The sequence below is a fragment of the Passer domesticus genome, chromosome 1 (assembly GCF_036417665.1).
Source record: "Passer domesticus isolate bPasDom1 chromosome 1, bPasDom1.hap1, whole genome shotgun sequence".
Lineage (NCBI taxonomy): Eukaryota > Metazoa > Chordata > Aves > Passeriformes > Passeridae > Passer > Passer domesticus.
Window position 1 is genome coordinate 79,185,040 of NC_087474.1, and position 27,909 is coordinate 79,212,948.

At 39.7% G+C, this 27,909-nt stretch overlaps 1 protein-coding gene across 1 annotated transcript in view; it reads right to left on the reverse strand.

Moving 5' to 3' along the window:
* The window catches only part of PHLPP1 (PH domain and leucine rich repeat protein phosphatase 1), a 135,397-nt gene that overhangs the window by 13,112 nt on the left and 94,376 nt on the right, over positions 1-27,909 (reverse strand). Inside the window, exons 5-12 of the mRNA XM_064426813.1 lie at positions 22,314-22,460; positions 21,568-21,798; positions 19,387-19,589; positions 17,734-17,794; positions 15,771-15,866; positions 11,801-11,956; positions 3,267-3,467; positions 2,107-2,269 (exon numbers count right to left, since the gene is read on the reverse strand). Of these exons, the coding sequence (XP_064282883.1) occupies positions 2,107-2,269; positions 3,267-3,467; positions 11,801-11,956; positions 15,771-15,866; positions 17,734-17,794; positions 19,387-19,589; positions 21,568-21,798; positions 22,314-22,460 (1,258 nt within the window). The remainder of the gene's footprint in view (positions 1-2,106; positions 2,270-3,266; positions 3,468-11,800; positions 11,957-15,770; positions 15,867-17,733; positions 17,795-19,386; positions 19,590-21,567; positions 21,799-22,313; positions 22,461-27,909) is intronic.

Consider the following 27,909-nt stretch of genomic DNA (forward strand, 5'->3'; position numbering starts at 1 on the left):
GGACAACACAACTTCTATAGCCCTGACTGTAGTGTGTAAAAAAGGCTTAGAGACAATTATATCTTTAAAATGACCTTGTGTCTGCAAGTCCTGGAGTTATTGCAATTGTAAAAGCATCATCATTTACACTAGTCTTCCTTCTGAAATCATTTCAGATAGCATAGTAACTGCTGCTACTAGCTGTTCCAGTGACACTGACACCAAAAACATAATACGTCAGCCTCTCAGACTAATTGAATACAGAAGCAAAATAGCCATTACCTCAGGTAACAGAGTTTCCCCAAGAGTTTAGAGTGAATGTCACTTCAGTTAAAATTAATCATCAAATATAATATAATCACAGAGGTGACATTAGACTAGATGACTTGGTGCTTTGCTACAAACAAGCTTATTTCACCAAGTGATCAAATCCACAGTTAAAGAAATAAATTCTGCACTTCAGCATATTTTGAATGCCACCCCATATCTAAGAAGGAGCTTGTGTACAGGCAAGAAATGGAAATGGATACAGGCAGGCAGCACATGCTTAATCTCCAGACTGATAAACACCAACCCTGACCTAGAGAAATCACCCAAAGGCCAGAACTCCTATGTCTGACAAGGCACCTTCCCATCTGGCAACTGTATGAACTCATCTCACGTAAGTCAAAACTAGGCTTGAGCGCTGACCACAAAGGTGGAGTCAAAGAACACTTTGCCCTCTTAAATTAAGCCACACGTTATCCCTGCATTCCCAAACCACTGAGTGACGTCCACATCTCTTTCTTCTGCTGAAGAGAACTAAACCATAGGGAACCAGCAGGAAGAAAATGCCAGCTCTTCCAAGAGTATTTTGCTGCTCCATGTGATCAAGCAGCACTTTAAATATGACACTTCTGTAAAGCATTCAGTTTTCCCCAAGATGCACAAACAAGAGGAAAAAGGCGACTGTTCCCTATCAGTATGTTTACGACATATACATTTTTTGTTGTTAACACCACCCTCACATTTTTAAAGAAATGTTTACCATGCAGAGCCTCACTCCCCCACCCCAATTCTTCCTCTGAGAAAAAAGGCTTTACTTCTGATTGATTCTAAATGGCCCTCTGCTTCCTCTGGCCATTGTTCCAAAGAGGGAGGAGTATTCAAACCCATAAGTTTGTTTGAGATTTCCTGGCCGAAACCACAAAGCTCATCTTTACATATACTCGCTTGTCCAACAGAATTATTGCTCCTGCTGCTTTCCATGACCCCAGACACTGAGGCACACACAGCAGGCTGGGAACTTAGCCTTTTGACTTCACAAAGTGCCAGAAGGACACTTAAGTTGTTTTGAGTCCCTGAATAGGTAATCAGTTCTCAGCCTCAGAGAAGGACAGATTTTTCTGCTGTATCACAAGATTTGTATGCTGTGAGACAACAGTCTCCCAGCTCTGTCCAGCAGAAAGGGCACACAGTGCAAACTATTCTGCACTAGAGCCAGGCGAGAAGCAGGAACTCGGTTCACAAAGGGTAAGGAACAGCATTCATAGCGTGGCCAAACGAAGAACGCCTCCCTCAGAAAGAAGCATTGGAAAAAGTACAGAATTACTTCTGGAAACACAGACAGGAGACAGATTAGCTAATCTTCCTGTTGTGCAAAATATGACTGCAATTAAGAAAATGAAAGTTGATTGCCTAAATACTCAAATCCTGTGCTCCCTGAATTTATCTCTGTCCCTGAGGTCTATCCTGTAGCTTCTACAGTTTTTAAGACACGTTCTAAACAAAGTCCATTCCTACAGAATCAACCAATTGCCACAGCAGCAAGAGTTAATTACACACAGCTCTTGCCAAATATTTAAGTCGTATCAAAACAGACTGTCACAGGAAGACAATTAACACTTATCTGGCAGAAAAGATACAGTGCAAGGTAAGCGTAAAATCAGATTTTGAGGCTCCTCTTCGTTCCACTCTGAGGCTGCACAGGGGCAAATATTTTGCATACGATTTCAGAGGAGAAAGCAGCTGTCAGATCCCCATACTGTCTGAGAATATACTAACCCATAGCAATGAGAGACCAAGGGCAGAAAAGAATTGGTAAAATTGCATTACGCTTGCTCCTTCCAGAGCACATTCATTCCATACCTTTATTTCAGAAAGCTGCATGACTTCTGGGAAGACTTCAATGCAGTTGGAGTGAGCAATTACAGTATGCATACGTCTGCAGTTCATGATGGTTGTTGGAATGGCTTTCAGTTTGTTCCCACTAATATCGATTTCCTCCAACTCTTCCAGCTTGGCCATTTTGCTATGAAAACAAGAATTTTGTTTTTTGAGAATTTTCTTCTAACAGATGCATATTTTATTTTGAAGTGGTGATAAGAACAATGGTTTTGTTAGTTTAAGAGAACAAAATTTTATTCACAGCAGTGCCTGTCATCTCTCCTCATGTCAGATGCTAACACAGTTGTGGAACAAAATGTGTACTTCTTCTGTCAGTGTTTGTTAATGCTACCTTTCAAATTACTTATTTTGCTTACATCTCCCCTACTCACCAGCTCACTTTCACTCTTTCCTTCTTTCTCCCCCTTTCTATCAACTCTAGTTTCTCACTACATCTCTCCATCCCACATTTTCTCCTCCCGCTTCTAGCACCTCACTCAGCCCTTCCCCCTAAATTCATCTCCTTCTCCTTGCTGCTGAAGCCCAGCTGCTCAGAATATCACGCAAGGACAGAGATGTCTCTTCCATTATTTATTGGCATCTCTTTTTCAAGGTTGTACCCCATCAGTTTTACAGCACATCTTACACTTGAAAGATTTCTGATTAAAACAGTGAACTGAAAGCACAGAAATTGCTGCCAAGGCAGAATCTCCTTCTGGAGTTGAGAGGATTTTTCCCTAGTGGAGTTTAGTCCACTTCTAGAGGACATTTCAAGATGGCTGTGCTCACAAATCTCTTGTGAGGAGAAGCTCACCAGGTGTAAGCAAAGTTACCAAGTCAGGGAGAACAGAAGACCTCCTTGCTTGACTTCCAAAAGCATAGAGTGACCAAGCTGAATTAGTCCAGCCAAGAAGAGTTTCAAGCACCACAAAAACTCACCAAGTATCACTCACTTGTCTGTACTGCAAGAGAGGGCAGCAATGTGCAGGAGGGCATGAGCGGGGGAATCCACCCACTGTGCTACCACAACACCCAAAATGCAGCCTCTGCCCCACATTCCTGTGCAATTTGGTTCTCACTGTGAAAATACTGCATGATGCCCACCCACCTGTGGGCCAGAGCCAGTGAAACAAGTTCCTTACCTTGCAGGGAAGCTCTGTAGGCGATTGTAAGCCATGTGCAAGATTTTCAGGTGTGGGTGGCCTGTTAACAAGGGTACACATTTATCTGTGAGGTTGTTATTGGTCAAATACAACTCCTGCAAGATGCTATGGGTTTCTTCAGAAAGGGTGGCTGGAGGAAGCATTTCCAGTTTGTTGGCAGAGGCATTAAGAAATCTCAGGCTGCAAAGAAAAGTTACATAAGGGAGTTCAGTCAAATATCAGGCAGGTTTTGTCTAGAAATAGAAATAAAAATCACTATTTTTAAGAGTTAACTTAAGACAGTCATAAGGTAAAGGTCAAAAGCAACAAGTTCACAACAGACCAAAAGTCTAGCATTACAGGAGCAAAACTTCTGATCATGTTTTTAATGACCACATTTGTAAGAAGAAAACATCAGCAAAAGGAGTACATTGAAGTGCCTCTATCCTGTTATCAAGAGCTCTGTATCTCCAATGTTACTACAGCTGTAGCTACAGGTAAGAGCAATAAGAAACCAAATCATTTCCATACTCATTACACGTAAAAATGAGTTCTGTGTTCATCATCAACGAACCATGAGAATTGCCTTTCAAGTGACTAAACAAGTCAATGGTAAAAAGCCAGCCAATTTTTCAGTCTTGGTCTAAGTGCAGACAGTATTTTGTTTAAACATGCAGGCCTGAGAGTGACTGCAAAATATGAAAAGTACTCTTTGAATATTTGGATGAAAAAAGATGCATCAATCACAACAAAAACCAAAACCTGAGACCAAACAGTAATTTATGCATTCAGCTTTAAAGAGAAACTGTGCTAGTAGCAAATTAAACTTTAAAAATTACATCCTTGCTTGCTGATGTGTGCAGCAAGAGAGCCTTATCGTAGCTTTTCTCAGTGCCCTTCCCCTGCTCCCCAACACAGCAGAAGCCCATGTTTCTGCAGTCCCAGACAAGGGACAACGACTCACAGAGCACAGAAATGGAGCTATTCTTTATGTCCTAAAGGCCTTTTCCAGGATGGAAATAAGACCTGCTGAGGTACAGGCACTGCCCATTCCTGCCAGCGAAGTTCTGTGGGCAGAGGATTCATGTTTGTTAGGGGAGTACGCTAATCACAGCAGCACTGTAGGTATCTTGATGGCTAGAACTCCCACCAGCAATTCCAAACAAATGGGAAAATAGGACTATTTATCCTTTAGTAACCAATTCTGGCATGACTATACCTTTTCAACAGATATGGGACCTCCCTTCCTTCTGTTTTCAGAAAAGGCTGCCTTGGAGCAATGCAGAAGGAAGTGTGGGCTTGCCGGTCTGCAGCGACTGCGTTCAGACCAGGCTGTCCTGCTCCTACCAACTAATGGGAACAAGCAGCTGCAGAGAGCAAGGCTGCATTCAAGAAAAAAGACTCATAAATGTGCTGTCTCAAGCCTGTAAAGCCCACTGATCAGGACATAAAAGGTAGGTGCGTTCCTGTCATCAATTTTAAGTGATAAAATATTGATGGCTGCTCCCATGCACGCGGGAGTCCACACTGACCTTTAAGGTCTATTAATGAATGAAGTGGATTTGCAGGAGTAGCAGCTGGTTCAAACTTGCTCAGCAGTAAATAAGGGTCAGGCATGCTACAGGAGTCACGTGGAATGCCAAAGGATTTAAGAAAACCACTATTTCCATCAGAAGCAAAAGCTTCTCAGCACTGCACAGAACTGAAACCAGGTTAGCTGTTTTACACAGACAGAGGAATCCACTTCAGAGAAACACAGTTTAATCCTCAGGCTCATTCATTATTCACAAGGGTGCTAAAAATCCAGAGGAGGAAGGGAGGAGAGGAAGGATTAGTACAGAGAAGGAAATAAGACGCTGAAAGGGGTTTTTAATTTATTTATTTATTCTAAAAAGATGCTCAATTTCACCCTTTAGCTACAAACTAAAAATATACTAAGCTCATTCAAGGCTGGATCATTAAACCGAAGCGTACCGCATCAACAGATCCTGTGCTTAATTAAACAGCAGCAAGTACAGCTATTACTAAAGTACAGACAGTTACTACTCAGGCAACTTCAATCAAACGTGCACGGGAGTCTTCCCTCTCCACAAGAAAAAGGCACTTTGATTAACATTAAAGCCACAGAATTTTTTGTACCATTCATAGTACAAAATGGTCGTCTTCAGCTCAAGCTGGAAAGGCTTAAGAAACAAGTAGGTTTAAGGGTGCTGGAAAAAAGTGAGTTGTCACAGGAAAGATGGGGATAAGAGGTGACAGCAAAACACACCCTGAGAAAGGTCATGCTCTTCTGAAGAACCTGTATCTTAGTTTTGCTCTTGCAAACTGCATAAGAACAACCTGCAACATTGCACAGTTACCAGCAGCCAAAGAGGTGATTTAGAGAGCATCATAGCCCATGGCTGGGAAGTCTGGTCAAGAACAGCTAGCCCAAAGTACAACTAAAAGCTTCAGTTAAGAAAAGGTACATTACTCTGATACAGCTACTACACTAATACAGTGTACTATACTGTAGCCATCTTAGATTCAAAAGAAAAAATTAATCACTCTTCTGTTTTTAATAAACTTTCAGCATTGGTGAAATGTACCAAGATATTTCAATTTGTTCCCTCACTGGTAATAAAAGTGAGTGGAATCTGTTTGTTCCTTTCAGAAATAAGTTTTGATGTATGTATTTTCTAATGGGGAAGGGAGAGAGGAGAGTTGATGTTCTGCACACACATACCATTCCCCTCAACCTCATCTTTTGCTAAATCTTCCAGGGAGTGATAGAATGACACTGGAAAAAAATCCCCATCATCCTAACCTACAGGCTACTGCCATGTTGTGAACAAAGTTTAGGTGACTAGCAAAAGTTTTGCCAACACCTTAGAACAGGAACCCTGTGGAAGCAGAGTGTCTCACCTTAAACAACTGACAATCAGGGTCAGAATAGTCACACACTCATCTCTGTCTCCAGATGACATAATCAGAATTAAATCAGCTTTTGGAAATGAGTGTGTTGCTCGCTTAGATGTTTTTAGGCCCGTTGTTACATTAAAATGGCAAAAACCATTCTGACATAATAATTCTTTCAAGATATTGTCTAGATTTGAAAACAAAAATGAAACAAAATAAAATAGCGAAACTATTCTTTGGGTAGAGAACAGAATGAATAATCAGATTGCTAGTATGAAAGATTTATCAATTTTGTACTATGTTAAAAACAAACAAAAAGAAAAACCAACTCAAAGCAACCCCAGAACAAAAACCCAACAAGCAAAAAAACCCAGCAAAACCTAAAACCGTAGTTGCCCGTCAGATTTTCCCTCACACTGATTTAACACAGGAGTCCTCCTCCAGGTTATTTCCACTTCCCTACTTCTTCATCCTTGTGCAATGTGCCAGCTGCTACCTTAGAAGGCACATCTTATAAATGCCCTCCAGAGGAGAGGAGATTTACTTGGGCACAACTGTTCCCATCTCTCTTGTGCATGAACTTAAACTGATTCATGTTCCTTGAAGATTTCCCACTCATTCTGCTTATCAGATGGAAGCAGAATGTCAAGTATTAAAGCTCAGTCCAAAATTAATTGTTTCCCCTTTCCAATTCCACCCACACACTATACCACAAGCTCATGAAAAAACTACAGCAACACTACAAAGACCTGGATTCAGCAGGCTGTGCACATACCAGAGCACAATACAGCCAGGAAAGCATGAATTAACAAGTACTAAAAGAGTGTAGCATATGAAGAAAGAAATGAAGGTGCTGGCAGGGAGATGTCTGAATTCCTCAGCTTTGACAAGGTGAATAGTCTCCTCTGGAAAAATAACATAAATAGTGATCTCTGGCTGGAATAAGTCACCTTTGGTTTTTTAGGGTATTAAGTCCCTTGCTGGACTTACCTTCTCCAAAAGACAAAAATAAGAAAAAATACTATCCCAAAGAATAGGCTAGAAACAAGGACATGGATTTAATTCAACTAAAAACATCTAATATGCAGTCATATCCATGCCCTATTCATACCCAGAAGATTCCACTTCAATGTGAACTTCTAAAAGCAGAGGAAGAATATCTACTATATAAAGCTGCAAGAGGTTTGAACTTTGCCTATCAATGCCTACCTCTAACACACACAAAAGCTGAATAGAGACAACTGGGAGAACACAGCTCTGAATTCCTCACGATTTTCTGAGGCTGTTTGACAAAACTTGCCTTGCTGGGCAAGACACAGCCATCACTGAAAAAATGTAAGTTCTCTAAAAAGCTTAGGAATTTGATTTGTTTGACACTAAAAAGAGGAACACAGAAAACAGCATTCTTTGGTGAAGCAGCAACAAATCAAAACCACTGTATTTAGCTTGAAAGTACTGATAAGAGTTGGAAAGAACACTGCAGTTGCAAAAAGAGAATATGCAGAAAAATCAAGATCTTCAGTTTGGCCTATGCCCTAACATCTCCACCAGTACAGAGCAATCAAAACACAAAATTTCTTTTTCAGTGCCTTCTGCAGAGACATGCCCTCAATTTCTGATTGCCTGAGACTAAAATAATTTATGAATGTGGTAGCAGGTGTGTGAGGAAGAATCCTGTAAGCTAAGCATGTCTAGGGGGGAAAAGAGAGAGGGGGGGGAAAAAATCAAAGCTGCTCTGCCAGCCTGTGCAGAAGAGAGTATTTTGTCTTTAAAAAAAAAAAAAATAAATTGAAAGACGGAAACATTCAAGTGAATCCCCTTCCTGTTGACAGACTGCCAGAAAAACCACTTCACGGCTGCTCTCTGTCAGCTCTTACTTTCTAACCTATCTTTAGCTATTTTATAAACTGGGATTTCCCCAGTTTCTAAAGTACCTGCTTGCAATCCTTAACCTAGCATCAAAGAGACAAATGCAGCTAAGCATTTCTGCAACACAAGCATGTGCATCAAACACTCAAACAGCACTTGGCATTCATTTGACTTCGTTTCCTCTCTCACACTTCCCCTGCATCCAGGATAGGACTGAATCCTTGCATCACAAAGAAGCAGCCACAGTGGGTGGAAATGGCAAATATCAAACGAGAGAAAATTTAACTGGGTCACCTTCCAGAACTCCAGCAAAAGCCAAATCCACCAAAACAAATAAAATAAATTCAAAATAAACAGAAAATCAAATGAGGTATGAACAGCTGAACAAAGCTAAAAACAAAAATTCTGCAGACAGAGTCTAGACAAGCTCTGAATAGCTGACATTGGCTTCACCACCACAGCTGGCCACTACCAGACACTGCAAAACAAAGCCCAAGGTTTAAGCTGTGCACATCACAGCTACAAATCTTCACCACACAAATGCTTTAAGAAGTCTGATGGCTGTTTTAAGGGTTGACACTGAAAGCATTCATTCTAACTGGAAAGGAGCTTAGGCAAGAGACAAACCCCTGCCCATCTTACCACTGTGCTTCTCCATTTTTAACCCTGCCCTGACCACTGTCACTTTTTTCTACTGTGCCCAGCTAAGTCTCTTGAAGACTCATTCATCTGGAGAGCACTTGGTGCAACAGTTTCCATGCCATTAAATGGTAGTTTGCCTGCAAGCTGCTCAAGGAAGGCAGTAAATGTCTGTATGAGAATCGGACAGTGGAAAAGGCATCACAACAGATGCAGCAGAGGATAGAAATGAAAGGCTTCAGGAATGCAGGTGCACCAAAAAAGGTTCAGGACTCAGTTTGGGAGTTTTCCCCATCAGCTGCACCACTTGCATGAATTCTCTGTTTTTGCAGCATATGGTAATGAGAAATGAAGACACTATCTGGCTGCCTCCATAGCACTGATCTTGCCAAGAAAATCCCCACCCCACAAGAGAAATCCTTGCTAACATGATCAAGATGTGCATACTTTCAGTGCAATAAACAGAACCAAGTTCTATCTCGGTCAGAGAGATGTGTCATAGGCTAGTCCTCAATTTCTCCTTGACTAACAGTTTAAAATAGAAAATTAATTAAAAAGCAGACCAACAAAATATCCCTAATTATACTCTTCAGCAGAAAATTACCCCTTTTCATTGTTTTCTGAAGGAATAAGGCAGAAAAATCAGTGTTTATAGATTCTTGTATGAAGAGAACTGAGGTTTTTCAGTATTTGGGGTTTGGTTGTTGTTTTGTTGGGGTTTTTTTGGTGAAAGCGATAGTCTCTCTTTGTGCACCAGTGCACCGATTTCCTTTCCTTCCTTAGATGTTCTAGATGTCAAAGCCCACCAGTGCATGTGCTAAAGTTTGCCCAAGGCACTTCACACCCACTTTGTCAAATATTCAGGATTGAGAAAGAAAAAGTGTTTATAATTCAGAGCATGAGACTTCATATCCAGACAAGATATCATCTGTCAGTTGCACAGACCCGAGTACCTTTCAAAAAAACCAAACCAAAACAAACCCAAATCTTTCCAAGGCTGTAAAAGGCAAGTCATTTTATGCAGAGATAAAGGTACTGTAAGGTAAAGTGATTTGTCCAATGTTACACGCTGGGTAGAGACCATGGCACACCACTCAGGAGAACCAGTTCTCTTGGCACGTCTGGCAGTACAGATTGTGCTTCCCAGGGAATGCTTGGAGAAGAGAAGCATTTTACCTTATTAAAAGCAAAACAATCTCCTGAATGTCTTTCCAGACATGTTTCTGTTAACACTTAGCTCCTGATAGATGCATCCATTTGAAAACAAAAGGAAAGAAGTTTTATGTAAGAAATCCCAAACTTAAAACTCTGACATTGTACACTAATATATTAACCTGTACTGCTGTTTTCCTTCAGACTTCTCACTTTTGCAGCAGCCATAGGAAAACCAGCACGGACAAGCCATAGCATCTTAAACTAAGTTAAAGGGTAGGGATCGACAGGGAAAACACTACCCAAGCCAAGCTGGGTGAGGATCTACTTCTACTATCATCACAGGCAAGGGAGGCTGCATTCGTGATGAGATGTCAGAAAAGGTAAGCTCTGTTTATCTCCTGTGACGGTGCATGACTTTAAGACCTATGAAAACACCAGCCCTATACTGCTCAAAAGCTGCAGAGGGGAAAAAATTCCCCAAGCCTGAATCAGCCACTTAACACTGTTATTCAAAGTATTCTTTAATTCTATCTCTTCTCAGCATATTCCTAGTGAACTTCTGGGAATCAATCCCCAGTCCAGGTTTTAGCTTTGTAGTTTTTCGTTTTGGCATCACAAAAAACTAACAAACAAACCCAAACCAAAAACATATAAAAAAATGAACAACCAAAAAAAACACAAACCACCAAACAAAAAAATACAACCAAAAACTACCCCAACCCTGCCCTGCCTACAGACAAGCTGCAGTACAAAACAATCAGGTTCTCTGCCAAAATGGTACACTACATCCCAGTGTACCTACAACCTCTTTTTAATACAAATTTTGCAAAATAATTTCTCTCATTGCTTTCAAAATACCAGGAGCTCTCTGAAAATAACTCAAAGGTTTCTTTTCTTTCCGAGTTAACACATTCAACAGTTAAAGAGTTTATTTAAAATGCATCTCAACCACCAATCTAATTCTCCAAGTCAATTCCAGGAAATTTAACCAGATACTCATGACAGAATTAACAACAGTATAAAAGGAGGGGTTTTGCAATACTCTTAATTAGGAAAGGATCTTTGCCAGCAAGATCACCACCTCTTTTGCTTCTGCACCTCTCAAGATAGCCAGGAGCTTTGCATTCCTTTTGTCACAGCTAGGATCAGAACTAAACCCCCCCCACAGCACACAATCTCACTGTCTGTTAAATTATGCATGCATTGAGCACTCAGAAATCCCATGACTATATGTGGAAGTGAAGAAGTGCAAGGAATGCTGACACCAAGTGGGGCCAGCCCATCCACCATCCCCAGATGATGCTACCAACCTCCTATATTTCAATCACAGTCACTTGAAGGATATGTTCATATTCAGCAAAAAAAAAAAAAACAAAACAAAACCCAAAAACCTTTAGACTCTGATACTAAAGAAACAGTAACACAAAAATAAGAATCCAGAAATCAGATCAAGTGGTGACACCAGCTAAATTAGTGACAAACATTTAAAAAGCATAGAAAAAAAATCAAAAAGTAGGGACAGGGGAATAACTGAATTATTCTGACAGCCTTATGCATAGATTTTGTTTTGTTTGACAGGTATAAATAAGTTCTAGCCTCTGACTGAAGAGGGGAAAAAAAGCTTTCACACTTCATCAAACAAGCCTAAGAAATATGTATTTAAAGAAACTGCCACTAAACCATTTCAGTATATGTAGTAGAAAATAGCATGTGCTTAACTCTACAGCTAGATTTCAAGAAGTAGGTGTTCAGCGGGAGCTTGGTGGGAAAAAAGAAGCAACCATATAAGGAAACAAAACCAGAATAAAAAGAATGTGCTCTGGTGAGTTGGGCAGACATCTGTTCTTACCACACAAGGCTTGGCAACTTTCAAATTAGAGGAACCTCAGATTACCCTCTGAACCAGGAAGTAACAGGCCAAGCAAGGTTCATGATACGCAAATCAAAAGAATCAAATGTCTTTACAATTTTACCTGTCTGCTTTCAAAAGCAGGTTGGATGGCAGTTCCAGGAGCTGGTTGTGCTGCACGTCCAGGACCTCCACCTGCATTCGCTCGAGCCGATCTGGGAGCCTTCCTAACATGTTGTGTCCTGCCAGCAGCTTCCGCAAGCTACTATTGTAAAACAACCTTAAGAGAAATAAAAAACACTAAAAATCAGAAACATTTAAACTGAAGAGTTCCTTTGATAATTTAAATATGGTATCATGGTTCATTATAAGAAAGTGATTCAGCTAACTGATTAGCAGACGTGGTATTAATTACGCACAGATCCAAGAATGTCTTCCCACTCTACACCAACTTCTTCAAAAGGTTTTCAGAGACAGGGAAGGAGGTTCACAGATGATTCAGGAGTGAAAGTAGTGACAAAGGGTTATTTTATGGCACTGTTTAAAACATGAATATAGACACACGACAGTGAAGGAGGCAATTGCTAACAAAGGCTGCAGAAATCTGCACATGTGGGATCCCCCTAGCTAATGCAAGCACTTCAGAAGTGGGGGTGAAATCACCAGTCACCCCACAAGCTTTATAGTGCTCTACTCATCATGTGCTGACTCATAATCCAATGCAATTCCCCACCCCCACAATTTTTCTTTTCTGTTAATACCAGACTTACATAAAGCCTCCTTTGCAGTTCTACAGCAAATGAAATTTATCTAATCGGCTTTACTTTCTTGAGTTTTTACAACCAATAGATGACCTGGAGTCCCACCCCCCTGCTCCATTTTTTGTGGGGCTAGAGAGAAGGGGACAACATAAAGAGAAAAATAGCTGTTCTGATCAAACAGTATAGCTTAAATTCACAGGATAAACAAAGGAATGCAGGCATGCACCTAAAGAAACCAAAAATAGAGCAACTCTCAATTTTGAACAGAAACCACTTTCAGCAAATTAAGGAAAAAAGATTATTCTTCATCTGCCACATGTCTTACATTTGTCTTACATGCCTGCTACTGTACTGTTTAATCTGGAGAGCCCATGCAACATGCTGACCTGCTTCAACCAAATACTCTTGAATTATTCAGCATTAAAGCAAGAATCTTCTTCCCTCTGTCACAATGACCCAAATACACATAACGAGCCTCCCACCCCCTTCCCTACAATGCATCAGGTCATGGGATTATTGTGCCAAAATCATCAATCAAGCACGTTGAGTATTTTCCCCTTGACAGATACCGTCACTCTCAGTATCTGCATGCCAGTGTTAGCAGTTATCTCACTTGGCTGGATTGTCTGAGTTATGACCATGGATACAAGTCAACAGCCAGCCCTATCATTCCAGAAGGCTCAACACGGGGTGAAAAGACTTACCAAAGTGATATGCCTATCTATTATGTATTCATTATTTAACCATTTTTGGTTTGCTCTCTTTGTACTTGAAAATCTTTCAGTTATGGATTTGCCTATGTACTCTATTTTTTGAGACTAGCTAATATTGTCAACACCAAATATCAGGGCAGAAAGCAGAACTGGTTCACAGCAAAAAAAAAAAATTCCCTTTGAGTTTTTTTTTGGGGATGATTGGCGGCAGCACCATTTAAAAATTTTTTTTAAAAGCTGAAATTGTGTCAAAATCCTCAGAGATTTTCTCCCTCCATCATTCAGAAGAACTTAGTAAATCTTTGGGGGATTTTGCTTTGGTTTTTTTTGGTTTTTTTTTTTTCTTTTTTGTTTTTTTTTTAATTTGCTTTCTCTTATTTTTTAAGTCACACAAGCACTGAAGTACCCGGGGTGGCTGAAAAGAGGTTGAAGAGCATTTAACTAAACAAGCTCCTGATGAGCCTGGGATGCCTAGTACTCAAGCTGGGTGGGGAACCAGGATGCTGGGACTGCTCTTCCATATGGGCAGCTTTCCCACTTGCTCAATTCCCACTGGAAGTTTTTGTGAAATCAATAAATTCTAAGGACAAGCACATCATTCATCATCAGCATCTTCTCAGAAAACACGTTTGGTGTAAGCATTCCACCACCCCCTTTACTCAGCAACTCTTCAAGAGAACATAATGCTGAACACAGATAGATCTTTTTTAAAAAACACACAAGAAGGAACAACAACACATACAAACATTTATTAACTGATGGCAACAAGATCATTTTGGCAACTCCTAATTGAAGCATCTCCTTTCTCTTTGGCAGTATGATTTTTATGAATTTGTCCTGCATAGCTAAGACCAAGTACCCTATGCTGTTATTTTTCAGTACTTTTAAAGCTAAAACAGTTGCATTACAGTCCAGGGGACATTTTCCCTTTTCCCTTAATTGAGACAAATGCTAGTACAGAAACCTCTATCTCAACTGCTTCAACTCTTTGTCTTCAAGGACTATTTTTCTGTTTCAAGAGGCAAACACACAGCATCAAGTGTAGTTTGTTTACATCAGATGCAATATTTACCCCACCAGGAATATGCTGGTCACTCAAGGCTTGAACATTTGTGTTTAAGCCTCTTAGGAGAGCCCTGCTGATTCACTTCACAGGTTTTCAGAATGCTATTCTACGTGGAAGAAGTGGTAAAGAGCAGAACACCTGAACACATTCATTCAGTTTTCACTTACATTTACTTCATACTTAAGCATGTTAAGGTACTGGCATTTGAGTCCAGACCCAAATTTTCCCTAAAGTTTAACAGATATTCAAAGCCTGCCTTTTGAATGGAACAGGACCTAAAACTGAGCTGACTTATTAGGAGCTAAGCTATCTAGACATATACTACAAAGAAGAACTTTCAAAGATAAGCTATTTCCTGGGGTTAATGATAAGATGGCAGGAGAGACAAGTGGGATGTTGACTGTACCTAATTTCAGCTAATCATTAATCTCCAGGAGATATCCGGTATGCCTTGAAAGTCCTGGCTGTTATGAAGTGCAAATGAAAGAAAAATGAACTTTTGCACCCCCACCTTCTGAGCTGACACAGCTTCATTTTTTTTGTGTGTGAGCATGAACAAACAGAGGGATTGATGGTCTGCACATCAGCCTGCTAGTTTGCTTGGTAAATCTCCTCACATCCTCCTCTGCCCACATTTTTGAAATCTATTCTTCTCCCATTTCTGATGCTAAAATGGACAAGTTTACACCATCTTACACATCCACCTGACCCAGAAAAAACTGCCATTCTTGGTTTCTGGTGCTTTTCTGTGCTGTACATCTCCTTAAGGAAAATATTTGTACTTGACGGTCCTTGTGAGTCCCTTCCAACTCAGCTTATTCTGTGATTTAGTAGCTTATGATACATCATCATCTTGCACAACATCTCTTTCGAAGTGTTCAGAACAACCTAAAATGACAGCTCTTTTCCAGTGAAGGCAGGAATTTAAAAATGCCCAACATCACCAGCTAAGCAGTATAACTCACCTGGAACAGACAGCTCTCTCCAGAATAAATAATAGCAAGATTTATTATTCCAACTCAACTCCTATTTTGCTTCCTCTTGACTTCTTTTCTATCATTTATATTTATCAATTTTAAGTTTAGATTTCTGGAAAAGAGATCATCTTGGTAGTGAAGGCAATTGCTCTTGCACGAGTTTATTTGCTTGATGAGGCTTTCCCTTCTTTAAACCCTTTTTCACTCAAACAGAGCTATGAACTGGAGGCTCCAAGCATCACTGAAACTAAATTACAAGTCCTGGATTTCTAAACTGTCATGTAAAGTTATGGTTGTAAATATTTAATATTCAGTATTAAAAATTAAGTGCTTTCCTGCCTGAACAGCCACATGAACAGCTTCAAAGTTCAAAGGCACTACTTTCCCTGCATGAAAATAAAAGAAGAAAGGCTAGGTGGAAGCTCAAGGCATGACGACACCCCACAAGGTAAAAATAAAATCAAACAAAAGATAAAACAGCCCTGACAGTCATTGGAACAAGCTAAACACTGAGTCAGCAATTATTTTTCAATTGTTTATCCTGCTCCCTATTGTGGAGCTGGTCTGCAAGACTTACCGGGCAGGCAGCTCACGTATCTGATTGTGGCCAACATCCAACACTTCCAGTTTCCTACTGTCACACACCCACTCAGGCAGGTTTTCCAGGTGATTTCTATGAATAAAGAACACAAAGAAGTCTAACTAAATTATAATTGAGATGTAAAGGCTATTAAGAACACAGCCTCAAGAGAGATACAGATACCTGCAGGAAACAAATCTGGTACATAGCATGTTGCCTGTGAGATTTCATCATCCGTCCTTCTGCAAGGGCATTACCCAGTGCAGTCAGATCCTGAGTTAAGGGGGCAAGAAAGCTAACAGCAGTGTCATCTCCCTATATGTGCAGTCACTAAGAAAATGGGGAAAAAATTGCTTCCAAATTACCAGGGTGATATTAAGAGTATCAGGGTACCAAAGCTGAAATATCTCCATGGAGAAGAAAATTTCTGAGGTGCTCCTCAGAAGATATTCACACCTTACACAGTTAAAATATCTATTCAATCTCTCAAATATACTGATATCTATTCTACTATTCTTTTGCTATCTCACTGAACAGAGCAAAAAATTTTTTGTGCATATCTTTTAAGCCAACTGTTTTGCTTTTCTTGCACTTATCTTCACAGAAACGAACCTTTCTGGAAACTAACGTCCTGGAGGCAAGGTTTTCCAAATACTGCACCAAAAACATGCAAATAGGCCCTATGGGGCACTCCTGCATCCTGCCTTAAAGACAAAAATTAGCATCACAAGATACATGGAGGAGATTGTGAGCAAATGCACACAATTCACATAATGACCACTTGAGTCAGAATACACAGATGCAAACTGGGCATCAGATAATAGTCAGGCACTTGAAGACCTGAAGTTCAGGAACAGGATGCTTATGAACCATGAATATAAATCAATCATGTACCCATATCCTTTAGTTTATTCCTGCAATAGTCCTAAATCAAAATACGCAGTGGCAACCCAACCCCTCTTCTCAGATAGCTTCCTTTCTGATCTCAAATATATTTCCCAAATTCCAAGAGAGCTAAGGACACCCTACCCATTTAGTTACAATGCCATCACTGCAATGAAGCACAAAAAGGGTTTTGTGATCAAAATCATGCATTCTGCACCAATATAATTACAAAATAAATGGAAGACACAGCTTTTCCAAGATCACACTTCAACAAATCCCTTACTTAGTCACACCAGTGTGTTACATTTAGGACAATGTGAGTAACTCAGGGCAGATCAAACTTCCAAGTTGATGGCCACTAGCCCAGGCAGCTCTCTAATTGTTATCATCACCCTCAACAGCGTGAGTGCTTTACACAGGTTTTTCAATGGATGAGATTAACACTTTAAATGCAGATGAGTAATTTTTTAAATAAGACAGCCATTAGGCACATGTATAAATGTTTTCCTGATTCATTCCTGGAACTATAAAACAAACTAAAACACCCCCTTTTCCATTTCTTCCCTTACCCCACCTCCCTCATTAAGGTGAAATTTATGTATGCATTCAAATGGCAACTGTAGACATCCCTGCAGCAGCCAGGGCTGCAGAGAACTACGAGGAGCTGCAGGAGCTGCCAAGCTGATGAGTAAACTATCAAACCATCACCTACGCTGGGCTTACGGTGCAGACATATCCAGAAAGTAACTTCTGAACAAGTCTCAAATTGGTGTGTGTTTGAATCATCATGTTCTAACTCTGTAAGACAGGAAATCTTTAAATCATGGAAACTCTTTAACTATAAAAAAAAAAATTATTTGCGCAGTAATAAAAAAAAGTAAACTTATAAAAAGGAAATGAGAAAGAACTGACTAGCAGGAAAAAAGCATTCTCTAACTCTGAAAATTAGTCTTTTCTTATTCCAAGGTCCAGTTCCTAGCCCCATTCCCACTCAGCGAGATGACAGTGAATGTCATTGTTCCAGAAGTCTCTTTGATTTATATTTCACAGGTCTAAGAAAAAAAAATACTCTTACCTAGAAATATCCATGTAAGTCAGGCAATTAGGAACTGGATACACATCAAGGTGAACAAGTTCTAGGGGAAAAAAATACATATAACAAGAAAAGTGGTGATAAAGATTTGCACTTAAATGACTGTTCCAGAAGAACTATTTTAAGAGCTAACCCAGAGATTTCAGATCACATCAGTAACCTAAAAAATTTCTGAAGATATGGACCTTTGTGAACCCCTTGTGAGCTCTGTTTCTTTATTATGTTTTAGTACATTTACTATGTTGCATTGTGCTTGCTATGACTGACACTGCATAACTGATCAGGGGATGAGAAAGTGGAGGATTTTAAAAGTTTCATGGCAAATTCTCATTTCTTCCATTTTTGTCACAAGAGCTATAATTTCACCTCCACCGCCCTCTGCCCAGAAGAGTAAGTCACAAAACTGCTCTATGTTTTTCTCACTGGTCACTTGAGATACAAGCATGGGAAGGGAACCTCCCCACTCTGGAACAGCCAGTTACAGAATACCAGAGTCCTTTAGGTTATGGCAAGATCCAGAGTATTTGTCAACACATTACATAAGCCTTGGCATGCCTGTGGAGCTCCCAGTTGCAGGCAGCCTTACAGACCTTTCATAACACAACTACAGCTAGTAATGTTATTATTGAAGCAATCAAAACATAGCTCATATCCTGAGGTTTCAGGTAGCTAGTGCTTAGTGTTAAGTTTAAAAAAACCCAAACAGACATTTATTGAGCTTACAGAAAAATCAACTAAAGTGCAACTGTAACAAGCAGTTTCTTTGGAAAATGAGATGAAAACAAGGTGGCCGAGGGTAATGAGAGGACAAGCCAGGAGGAATAGCAAGACCAAACAGGCAGTTGGTTGCAAGACATGGGTTGACTTGGATTCTCAGCCCACATTGAACAGCACATGCTCAGATTATGTTAACTTTTCTCAGCTACAAAGATCCTGGCATGAATACTTAATGAAGGCACAGGCTTAGATATTGCTAAGATGACAGCCTTTTAAAGGCAGTTCAGACTGCTCATCAAATGCACAGTTCTCCTACTTTGCATTTTCTTTATTCCACACTGAACTACTCTAAATGATAAAAAACGTGGTGCAAACTGAGTATTTTAGTAATAGCAGTTTCCAGAGACAGATCAAACAGATCCTGTTCATGAAACACAGAGACACAGTTATGCAACTGAAGAAGGCTGCATTATTTTTATTACCAAATACGAACAAATGAAGTTACCATTATGAATTTCATAGCTTTCTGGACAGGCTAAGCAGCTAGAGGGAGGAGCAAAAATTTATAGTGTTGGTTTGTCTCCCAAATAGGCACTTGTTCAAACTTTCTCAGTGCAGGGAAAAGCAGTAAATTCCTTACTGGTTTTAGTACAGCAACACATCAATGCAACCAAAACAAGTAACAAATTCAAGAACCCTCCCTACTGACACAGAGAATAATTTCTAAGATTTTCACAGTTCTTATAACTCCAAATTGTGTTATTAATTGGAAGTCACTTCCAAAGCTCAGCACACGCGAAACCCTTTTATCTAGGACTGTGTCAAGAACCTCCTGATTACATGCACTGCACTCCACAAGCATCTCACAGAGAACCAGGTACAATGACAATACCACAGCTGCCCTGCAAATACACTCACCATTGCAGGAAGCATACAGAGCTTTGAGAAAATAGCCACTGATTTTGAGGGTCACCAGCTGATTCCGCTCACAGTGTAACACTTCCACGTTGTTAAAAACTGTTGCATCCAGCTCCCCAAGTTTGTTGTCTCGCAGATCCAGTTGGGTCACATGATGCAGAAAATCTATTTCATCGGCCTCCAATCTCCTAATTGAATTCAATCTTGCAGACAAAAAAAGGAGATTAGGTGTAGTTATAAGGCAGGCTCCTGCTGACAAACCATTGCTCGCTCTACAATCAATCAGCTGCACTGGATTAAACTAGCATGCTTTCAGGTTCTGATCAAGATTGATTTTTAATATTTTCCTCTTTGTTATGTTACGGTTTTAATTCTTTGAAAAGTGGGATAGCTATGCTCTGTAGCTTTATCCATCATGACAAAGCAATGATGACACCACCAAGCTCCTTTCTAAACTACTTTGAAAAGTACTGATGAAAAGCTCTGCAAGCTAAATATTACTGTTCCTATAAAAATAAAAGATCATCTGGCTGTTATTTGTGCCCAATAGTTTGAAAAAGAACAAAACCTCTACAGCTCTTGCTGGCCTATCATCTGCCGGAAAAATCCAGCACATACAACTAACCAGCATGTATTGGAGACCCTTGCTTTACTGAAAGGCCAAACTGAGATTTATAAATTCCCATGTATTTGCTTCTTGCCTCTCCATGTTTCACAGCAAGCAAATTCAGAGACCTGAAAACGGGTGTTGAAAGAAAACAAAGACTATTGAGTCTGACAGATAAAGAGGACAGGTTTTACACATCTTCACTACAGTGCATTGATATTTGTTAATACTCAGTAACTTCCCAGAAGTTATAACTGAATGAGATTATCTATAACCCCATAAAGTTTAAGACTGCAGAGCACTCCAAAGAGATCAGTTTCAAATTCCCAGCTCTGGGCAGAACACTAAAACCAGTACAGTAACTTCTGCTGGCCCACTAAGTCAGCTGAGCCCTCTCTACAGTAGATGACAGATACCTGCAGTTCTCCTGCTGCTCCTGCTTTATAAGCATTGTCCTCTGTGTAACAGTTGTGTTTTTAGAGTAGCTACATCTTCCAAGTAAAAGAATAAGGATAATATGTCCCCTCCAACACCACCTTACCTTTTACATTTTCAATTTGCAAGTAGTGCTTCTTTGTGATTTCACTGAAGCAAAGCACTTCATTGTACAGCAAGTACAATATTTCCTATTTAGGTTAGTGCCACAAAGAACCACTGTTCACTGCTAGGTGCAGAAAGGATGCAGCAGATGATGAGAGGGCTGCAACTGCACCACTGGAACTCATGGCCAGGTCAGCCACAAGATCCCTTCTCTGAGGCCAATTTATTTGCTGTTAACATATGCTGTTAACATAGACATATTTTAACCCTACCAGAAACACTTCAGAATTTACCTACCTATTTTAGCTAAACTTATGCTAGCCCTTCCTAGACTGCAAAGTCTGACAGCTACATGACAGTAAAATAAGTTTTATCTTACTTTAGCTTAATTCTGTGGTTCCAAAAGCCACAGTTATATGGGACTCATGGTCCAGGACCTGAATTGAGCCTTGACCAGCTGATTGCAGAATTTGTCTTCCCCAAAGACCACAACAATAGAGAACCAGCTCATACCAGAGCCATTTGTAATAAGAATCTCTTTGGACTCCTCTGAGGGTATCAATAAAATAACATTACTCATGGTGGACAAGGCCTTTTAATACACCAAGAAATACTAAAATATCTGTTTTTGCCCTTTCACTTTCAATGCCCTTTTCTTCACCTCACAAATCTGTAACATTTCAGATAGAAGCTTTTTGGGCCAGACTATCATGTCTATTGCATTAACACCGCAGCAACACAAACTACAGGAATCACAAGCGTCCCAGGCTGTTTTCTTTGATCCTTTGGTGCAAACATCCATTTCCCCTGAAACTCATTTTTCTACCTATTGATCCCCCTAAAGGCTCCAACTTCCTCAAAGAAGAGTGCTAAGTCACAGCAAGTGCTGGGAGTTACATAACACCACCAGAAACATGGTTCAGTGGACAAACACAAGAGATTTATACCCAGAGGCAATTCTGACAGCCAAGGAGAAGCCATTTCAACACAAATAATTTAGGTTCACTTATTGTTCCCCTTTTCTGAATACCTACCTAAGATCCACATGCTTAATATGAGGCATCCTTTTTAACACCTGTAGGTTCAGGGTTTCCATGCAGTTTCCTGACATACAGAGCTTATCCATGGCAGTCAGCTTCTCCAGCACTCCAGGAATGTCAGTGAACTCATTGAAGGACAGACTCACATAGCTGAGTTGATGAATATGCTCCAATTCATCAGGAAGGGACTGGAGAAAGTTGCCATCCAGCAAAAATGTCTGCAAGCTATCAGAAGAGGGGAAGGGAGAGTGAAGAAAATGAGTGACCTGTTAAATTCACATTTCCTTTCTACAAACACAAATCTGCTGCAGTTACAGTGACATACAATATACAAAAGGGCAGCAGAAAGAAAAATGTTAATGAATAATGCTGTAACGTGTGCTACAGAAGATATCCACCAAATAATTAAAAGCTTTGGCAGCCATGAAGTGTAGGCTGTTAGTTCTATCTCCAGAACTACAATTTGTATGACAGCTGAAGAACATAAGCAAAAAGGGTTAAAATATTTTCTTCACCATGAAGGTGACCCTTGTGTCAAATGCTGGAAGAGCTCTGAGGCACAAAGTATGATTTCGTTCCATCCACAATTGCTTCCATATGGATCTACAAGCCAGTCTGCTTTGACAGAACCCAGTAAGTTTAAACTATTTCTCATAGCAGGAGTATGCAGAGTCATGAAACTGCTTGTTGCCTTTGTTATTGCCAGGCTGTGTATGTGAAAGTTTTAAGAAAGTACTTGCTTGTGCATTTCGCCTACAACTGCTGGAATGCTTCTGAGGGCATTGCAGGACACGTTGAGTTCAGTCAGGGTTGGGATACTGCAGACTGCCAGTGGGAAGTCTCCTAAATTATTATTCGAAAGGTTAAGGCTCTTCAATTTGGTGAATCTAAAATGAGATAAGAAAAAATAAAGGAAATAAATAAGTAATCCACACTAAGTCGTCTCACAATGATTAATATAAGGCGAGTTTGATTATGTAAATACAAATCACATGCATTTTTAGTTTATATGCTCAGAACAACCAGGAAAACTACCAGACACTCAAATTCAACACTACTTTTAAGAGTTCACTCATGTTAAGTTGACAAAGAGAAACAGACCCTCCTGAACAACACATTAAATGCATTTTCCAATGAGTGTAACAGAACAAATCCCTTACCATCCTTATATATTTCATTTCTGTGGCATCTCACCCTGTATTAAAGCATTGCTTTTTTCCTCAGCCCATTTTTTGCTAGTAAAACTATCCTTAGTTTTACTATCAAAGGTGCAGGAAATTCTCAGACTATTTGAACACCAATTTTTTGTGGTGCTGCTGACCTGTGTGCTCAGAACCATTCACGTTTGCCTTCCAAACAAAAATTCTCATTAGAATAGACTGTCTGGAATACAAGTGGGAAATGAGCTGAACTAAAACAAAACTTAGCACAGCTTCTGTAGTGACAGAGGCAAACTTTTGTCCTTGACATGTCACAGAACTCTTAAAAGCCCCTTGGTTTATGACATCAGCCAAAAAAAAGCAACTTGCATGTGTTTGCCTTACTAAAAATTACCAAAAGCATTTAAACAAAAAACCCAAGGAGGGGACAATCCAATTAGCCAGCCTGCATGTTCTGCAACATTATTATGGTTGCCTGACAACCACTGGGAGGTGTGCCTAAAGCCAAGTAAAAGGATGAATGAAAAGATCTGTGTCAGATTCCGAGAGATGGGAGGAAGTTTCTTTTCTGGCACAGCTTATACCAGGACATTTTATCTGCACTTAATTTTCCCTTCATTAAGGATCAAGTCCTTTATTTGTGTGAGCAGACTTTTATATAACTTGGCGATGGAAGCAAAACTGCACCCATGAGTGCTGCTGTTCCACATAAAAGTAATCTCCAGCAGCATGTGCCAGTGTATCCATAGCCTCTGCATCAGCCCATTCCTACCTCAGAGAACTTTGTCCTCCTCCAGCCAGGAAACATGGAGAGCAAATGCATCAAGCATCAAAAGGTTGAAGAATTTTAATAACAAGACTGAAAAATCCCTGGCAGCTACTGCAATCAACTGGCACACACCTTCAGTATTGCCTAAATCAAACTCATGTCATTGACTAAAATTCAACTGAAAACGTAAGCAGTATCTTAATATGGTACTTCAGTGAGGGCTGCTGAGCCCCAAAGGCAGGCTGTAAACACATATAGCATTTACACAGGCTTGCAGCAAGCAAGGGAATGCTGTACTCTGTAGTGCTATTTTGGTGCAATGATGGCAGGAGAAAAAAAAAACCAGAAAAATCATTGCCAGAGTTATCAGAAATTTTGAACACCCTGTGCCATGCTGGAGGCAGAGGGAGTTTGGAACAAAGTTAGATGAAGACTAAAGGAAATCTTGCAATCAAATTAGTGCTGCAGGGGAAAAAATATTGTGCAGAAACAATGACTAGTCTATCTCTAAAGGAAGAACTGTAAAAGGAGGAAAGTGTAAAGAAGGCAAGGGTAAGTTAATAAGGGCTGCTAGCCAGAAAAATAAATATGCATATTTTAATCACTATACCTTCATACTCCTATATTTTGAGAGAAAGGACTTAAAAATCTTGACCTAAAACTGAGACACACAATCCTGCATTTAGCTTGAAGATAACTGTAGATTTTGGGCACAGATATACTGCCTAAAATTTGGGGTGCTTCTGCGGTGGAACAGCTGTCCCAGATCATCCTCAAAGTTAGCTGCAAATACAAATAAGAGTGCTCCAAGCACTGGATTCTGAGCCTTTAGAATATTTTCTCCCAGTATTTAGGCAAGTACAAAAAAAGTGAAAACAGGAGCATTAAGTAAAAATAACTCAGTTGCTGGAGGAACATCAAAATGTAATCTTTCCAATTTTCAAGCCAACCATGAAAAAAGAATTAACTCATTTAACAATGACAGCAAGGCTACAGCCTTTACCTGTGTCACTCTGTAGTCTCAAAAGGATTGTCTCAGAGCTTTTGTCCACTAAACAATCTACTAGAAGATCCCAAACACAACCTTGAGATAAAATTACAGAAGATCAAACTAACAGAGGAAAGAGGACTGGGGCAGCAGGTGGTAAAGGAAGCTAAGAAATACAATAACGCCAGTGTCATGTTCAGCTTCAAGGTTTTCTGCATACATTCTTGTGCGTAACTGCCCTAGGTCAAGGAGGAAGGGGGGGGGGAAGTTCCCCATACACAATACATCTGGATTACATCTCTACTATTCTAATGTATGCTGTAATGTGTGCTTATCAAAGGTCTTTGCTGAGTAATCTAACTACTCAGGACACGAACTGATCTGGTTAACAGGTCTATGTAGTGCATAAGTGAGGCTGCATCCAGCATTGGATACGCTCATACAAAATGTACGTGGAAGTATACATCAAAAAATTCACAAATGAAAGTTCATTGTTGAATCACATTTACAGAAACGCTAAAAGACAGACAGCATAGTCTTAGTTAAAGTTAAGACACTAATTTAAGACATCTGGCTGTAAGAGGTATTTTCTTCCCCCGTTGCAAGCATGTTCATTTAGAAAATGCTTAAGTAATATTTCTTCTCATGGAGCACTGTCAAGTGCAGAACATTACTGAGCCAAACTAGCAGGCATTTGCTCAAAGTTAAGATCTAAGTCTACTTCTCATCTTTGGCTACTCACTTCACACTATCCACATCACAAACATGCTGGGTGTACTTCTGTTATGGAGCACTGCCACACTGCACATTTAAAATGCGGAATTGTTTATAGTGGTTCTTATATCTAGACAGATTTATAGTCAGTCACACCAGTATCACTTGTATATCACATCAATATAAATAAGGCAGGAGAGAAGTATTTTACAGACTCAAGGTTTCTGTTGCGGCTGAGTTTGCAAAGCATCAGGCTTCCAACAGATTTTACAAAGCAACATCTTTGCTGTTTTCTCACATCCAAATCTTTACTCTTATCAGAAGCAGGCACACACATCAATGCTGCCCACATTGCTAGAAATAAAAAAGGCACAACATTGCTCGTTTGAGGCATGACAATGTAATAACCTCATATCAAGTCCATACATATGCTTTTCGTCCTTCTTCCACGGTTCCAGACTTTGTTATCTCTTAGTAAAAGTCAACCTGAATGAAGAACAGCATCTCTCAATACACTATGCTCAGTTAGCTTACTAAGCTTTCTATTGTAATGGCCAAAACATAAACACTCACTTTGCTGAACAAAAATAGCCCTACTTTAAGCTTGAGCAAAATGTTGACATGTCAACCCTTGGATTTAAACATGTAATATGACTGAACACCAATTGCCCTAATTGAGCCAAAACCTGCCCACTTATTTAATCCTGAAGCTGCCACTTCAGGAAGGGCTTTAGTTTGACATATGAAAAATAAGGAGAGGGACCAACACAAAGTTTGCATCACAGCAGAGAAATGAACTGACTGACAGGCTAATTTCAAATTCAGATCTACCAGGTGTGAACAGCAGAGGTATTTCCATTACACAGCACAGGAATTTCCAGTACAGCATTTGTGTTCCACTCTTTTTGGGGCAAGGGGAATAGTGTATTCTAACTGGTGGCCATACAAAATCAATGAAATCCAGCCATAACAGGCTCATCTGACAAAACTGGTCTTGCCCTACCCTTACCAAAAACAATTAAAAAGCAGTATTTTACTACACCTGTAAGGGAAGGCATGGCTTAATAAAGAACTCAGTCTAAGGAAAGCAATCACTTTCCCAAATCTATTTCCAGAACCTGGGCTCTCATGACTATGCTGTGGTTACAGCTCAATATTATTTTTCAAGCATCAACATAAGTGTCCCTCATTTTCAGCACTGTTTTTGAGCAGAACAACGGTGTTTGCCTTGCAGTGCTGTGACAAGTTTTAGAACCAAACCAAAACTTGCCACCTTCTTGAATACCTGCTACTCTGGCCACTTAACCACAAAGAGAATTTCTAAAATTCTGCCATGGCAATTTCCTCCTTGGAAATGAAAGGTGCAAATTACTGTCTTTCTGTAGTTGTGTTGGATTACCCTCCATGGCCTTACTGCCTAAGGGAGTTGCTAGCCTAGTGCCAGAAATACTGTCATAGCATTATTCCCTTTACAAAGGTGTCATTGCTAAAGTCCTAAATTAGTAATATAATTCAAATGACCAAATAATCAGACGTTAAGTCAAATTCAGACTACCTCCAAACAACAATAAAGCTTTTATTATATTACATGGTAGGTAAGAGTACCATAAATACATGAAAACCAAGTGTATGGTTTTGTTAGTGGAAATAACTTGAACCTATACTACTACACAATGCAGTTCTCAGTTTCTGCACATACCTACCACACACTGCTTCATATGGGGAGAAAGGACAAAATTCTTAGGAAAAAGTAGTGAAAATATATTCACATCCTCTCTACCGGAAATTTATAATGGAAATACAAAAGCATTAACTAGGGGTGGACTTCCAAACTGAAACATGTTTAACTACATGAAAAGAAACCCCTTACTTTGGAAGGCATATCCAAAAGAACTAGACAAATAAATTGGAGAATGAAACACAATAACTGGATTCCATATATAGGTTCACTTGTTGAAACATTACCTCAAAGAGAGACTGCTGTACTTAGCCTTACAGTCCACTAAAGTGAATCCAATTAATCCAAGGGCAATTTCTACTTTTAGACAACACTATTTTAAAAGCATATATCTCTTACTGCCATTTATTTTTCTCATACCACTATTAAGTTAACTGTTCCAATTAAAAAAATAAAATTAAAAAAAATTCAATGTGTTTCAGGCATTAAACCAATTTTGCAATTGTCTTCACTTAAGTCATTTGCAGACAATTTTATGATTTAATTATTCTTTAATAAAGTGTCACTGATTTTTGCTGGGTGTTCACAAGGGCACTTTCTTGAGATCACAAAGATACAAGAAGAACACAGTCATGAAGGTTTGGAAAGATGCACTAAAAAAAGCAAACTCTTTGTTCAATGTCTTTACAATCTGGATAAAACAAAAGCAGTGAAGTTATGTAAACAACAAACTCCAAGTGCCATTTTTAGCATTACAAATTTTTTTTTTAAATTCCAAAGCTAGAGAGATGAGAAAATAAGCGTAGCATTAAAATACAGCAAGCACTGAATGGGGTTTGTTATTAGTAGACCTCTGGCTGTCAATACCACACCAGCCTTTCCTCTTGCCCTGCTACTTAGATAGCTGCACTTCAGTGTTTGACTTGAAGTGAAAGAGAAGAAACTGCATGGAAGTAAGAATTCCTCCTCTCCAACACCAACAGCTGCAAGAAGAAGCTCCCGCATCTTCACACACCATGGAACAAGT